The sequence below is a fragment of the Limulus polyphemus genome, unplaced genomic scaffold (assembly GCF_000517525.1).
Source record: "Limulus polyphemus unplaced genomic scaffold, Limulus_polyphemus-2.1.2 Scaffold6247, whole genome shotgun sequence".
Lineage (NCBI taxonomy): Eukaryota > Metazoa > Arthropoda > Merostomata > Xiphosura > Limulidae > Limulus > Limulus polyphemus.
In genome coordinates this window covers 10,016-12,198 of record NW_013671857.1, presented here as the reverse complement: position 1 = coordinate 12,198, position 2,183 = coordinate 10,016, and the positions used below count along the sequence as shown (strand labels likewise).

At 31.3% G+C, this 2,183-nt stretch overlaps 1 protein-coding gene across 1 annotated transcript in view; it reads right to left on the bottom strand.

Moving 5' to 3' along the window:
- LOC106473521 (transmembrane channel-like protein 7) overlaps positions 1 to 2,183 on the bottom strand; it is a 13,591-nt gene that overhangs the window by 2,312 nt on the left and 9,096 nt on the right. Inside the window, exon 7 of the mRNA XM_022401942.1 lies at positions 1,024 to 1,184. Within this exon, the coding sequence (XP_022257650.1) occupies positions 1,024 to 1,184 (161 nt within the window). The remainder of the gene's footprint in view (positions 1 to 1,023; positions 1,185 to 2,183) is intronic.

Sequence of the window (2,183 nt, the reverse complement as noted above, 5' to 3'; positions counted from 1 at the left end):
AAAACTCCCAATTGATGCCAGCCTAAGGAACACTGTTCTGTAAAACAAATCATGTAATTAAAGATCCCAATCGATGCCAGCCTAAGGAACACTGTTCTGTAAAACAAATCATGTAATTAAAGATCCCAATCGATGCCAGCCTAAGGAACACTGTTCTGTAAAACAAATCATGTAATTAAAGATCCCAATCGATGCCAGCCTAAGGAACACCATTCTGTAAAACAAAATCATGTAATTAAAACTTGAAAGGGCTTTCAAAAACATGTTGAAATAAATGAGAGAGTTAAAACTTAAATAAAACGTTCAGTTAATTCACTTTGAACAGAAAACAGTTTCTTCTGATGTAGACAGTAGTCAAATAGTTGAAAATTAAAAAAATCAGTTTGAACTAAAATTCAGATAAAAACAGACATTAAACACTGAAAATACGAGGTAGGAAAGTTGTTAGCAGGTGAAAATATAACACGAGAAAATTGTGTACATTAAACGTTGAAAACCTGAAGTACGGACTAAGTAGCGAAAAAAAACAAAAATAATGAAGATGTAGACAAAATACTGAAAAATTTGGGTTAAGAAAGTTGAAATCACTAACACTAAGAATCTGAGATTAAAATGTTGTATAAATTTGATACTAAAAATGTGAGGTAAGGAAGATGAAGCATTAAATAGAAACAAAACTGTGAACCTTGAACAAGAACAGTCCGAGACAAGAAAATTGTACACTTTAAACTATGACAATTTAAGAAATTTGTGATTCAATCATTTAAAAGTTTCTTAGAATGTCACCTTAGGAAGCAACTATGACAGTCTTTATTGGAAGAGCATATATAAAAATTGACAGAATTCTATACTTTGTAGAAGACGTCTTTGGGTCGCTACATTAATGCTCACAGTTACGAACAAACTTCTACATATTTTTATTAATTAGGTAAAAAAGTTAATTATCCAGATATATTTTTTTTAATGACTTACTGTTTTTACTTTAAAATCAGATAAACTTGGTATTACAGAATAAAGGATTACCTCATAAGGATTATCTTAATCTCAAAGGCTTTTGAGTACTCTTCATAAACCGTCATTTTTACAAGCACACTTGGAACAATCAGGCTGAACCCAGTGATGGTCAATGAGGGTAATAACTGGATGACCACTGCTATGAAACCATCATTATTTTCTCTTGATTTCTGGCATATCACAAAAATATAAAGAGAAAAGATTTTTGAGTTCAAGAAATCTCTGTTTTTAATTCTTTATTTATTCATTTACTACCAGATTTAAAACAAAAGAGGAAAAAAAAAGATCACATTCTAGATGAATCACTTTCAGGAAAAGTACTTCAGCCACGTAAACAAAACAATTCACATCAACAAAGTTTCTACGCATAATAAAAACAAAATCCAATTACATTACAGTACGGATATCTTATTTTTCTTGATTTATGAGAAACGTACAATAAACATAACCATAACTGGAGCAGTACACACACACAAAGCTCTTTCTGAAAAATAAATATCAACTCAAGAGACTATCAACTTATTATAAGAATTTCTTACTTTATTAAATCAGAGTTAAAAGACCTCACTAAAACTTATCAAGTAAGCATACAACTGAACTAATTTACCCAACTTAAACAATTGACTTGTACTGGAGAAATAAATGACTTAAACAGACAGAACATGGGTGAATGGAAATGAATTATTCCATTTAAATGTTAATCAACACATACCGGAAAAATAACTCATTACAACAGAAGACAACATGGGTTGAAAAAAAATTATCTACTTCAGCCACAGAAACAGCAGACTACACAGATAGAAAACTTACTTCAACTGACACAACTGTGGATACAATTCAATACAACAGCAGACTACACAGATAGAAAACTTACTTCAACTGACACAACTGTGGATACAATTCAATAAAACAGCAGACTGCACAGATAGAAAACTTACTTCAACTGACACAACTGTAGATACCATTCAATACAACAGCAGACTACACAGATAGAAAACTTACTTCAACTGACACAACTGTGGATACAACTCAATAAAACAGCAGATTGCACAGATAGAATACTTACCACAACTGACACAACTGTGGATACAATTAAATAAAACAGCAGACTGCACAGATAGAAAACTTACTTCAACTGACACAACTGTGGATACAATTCAATACAACAG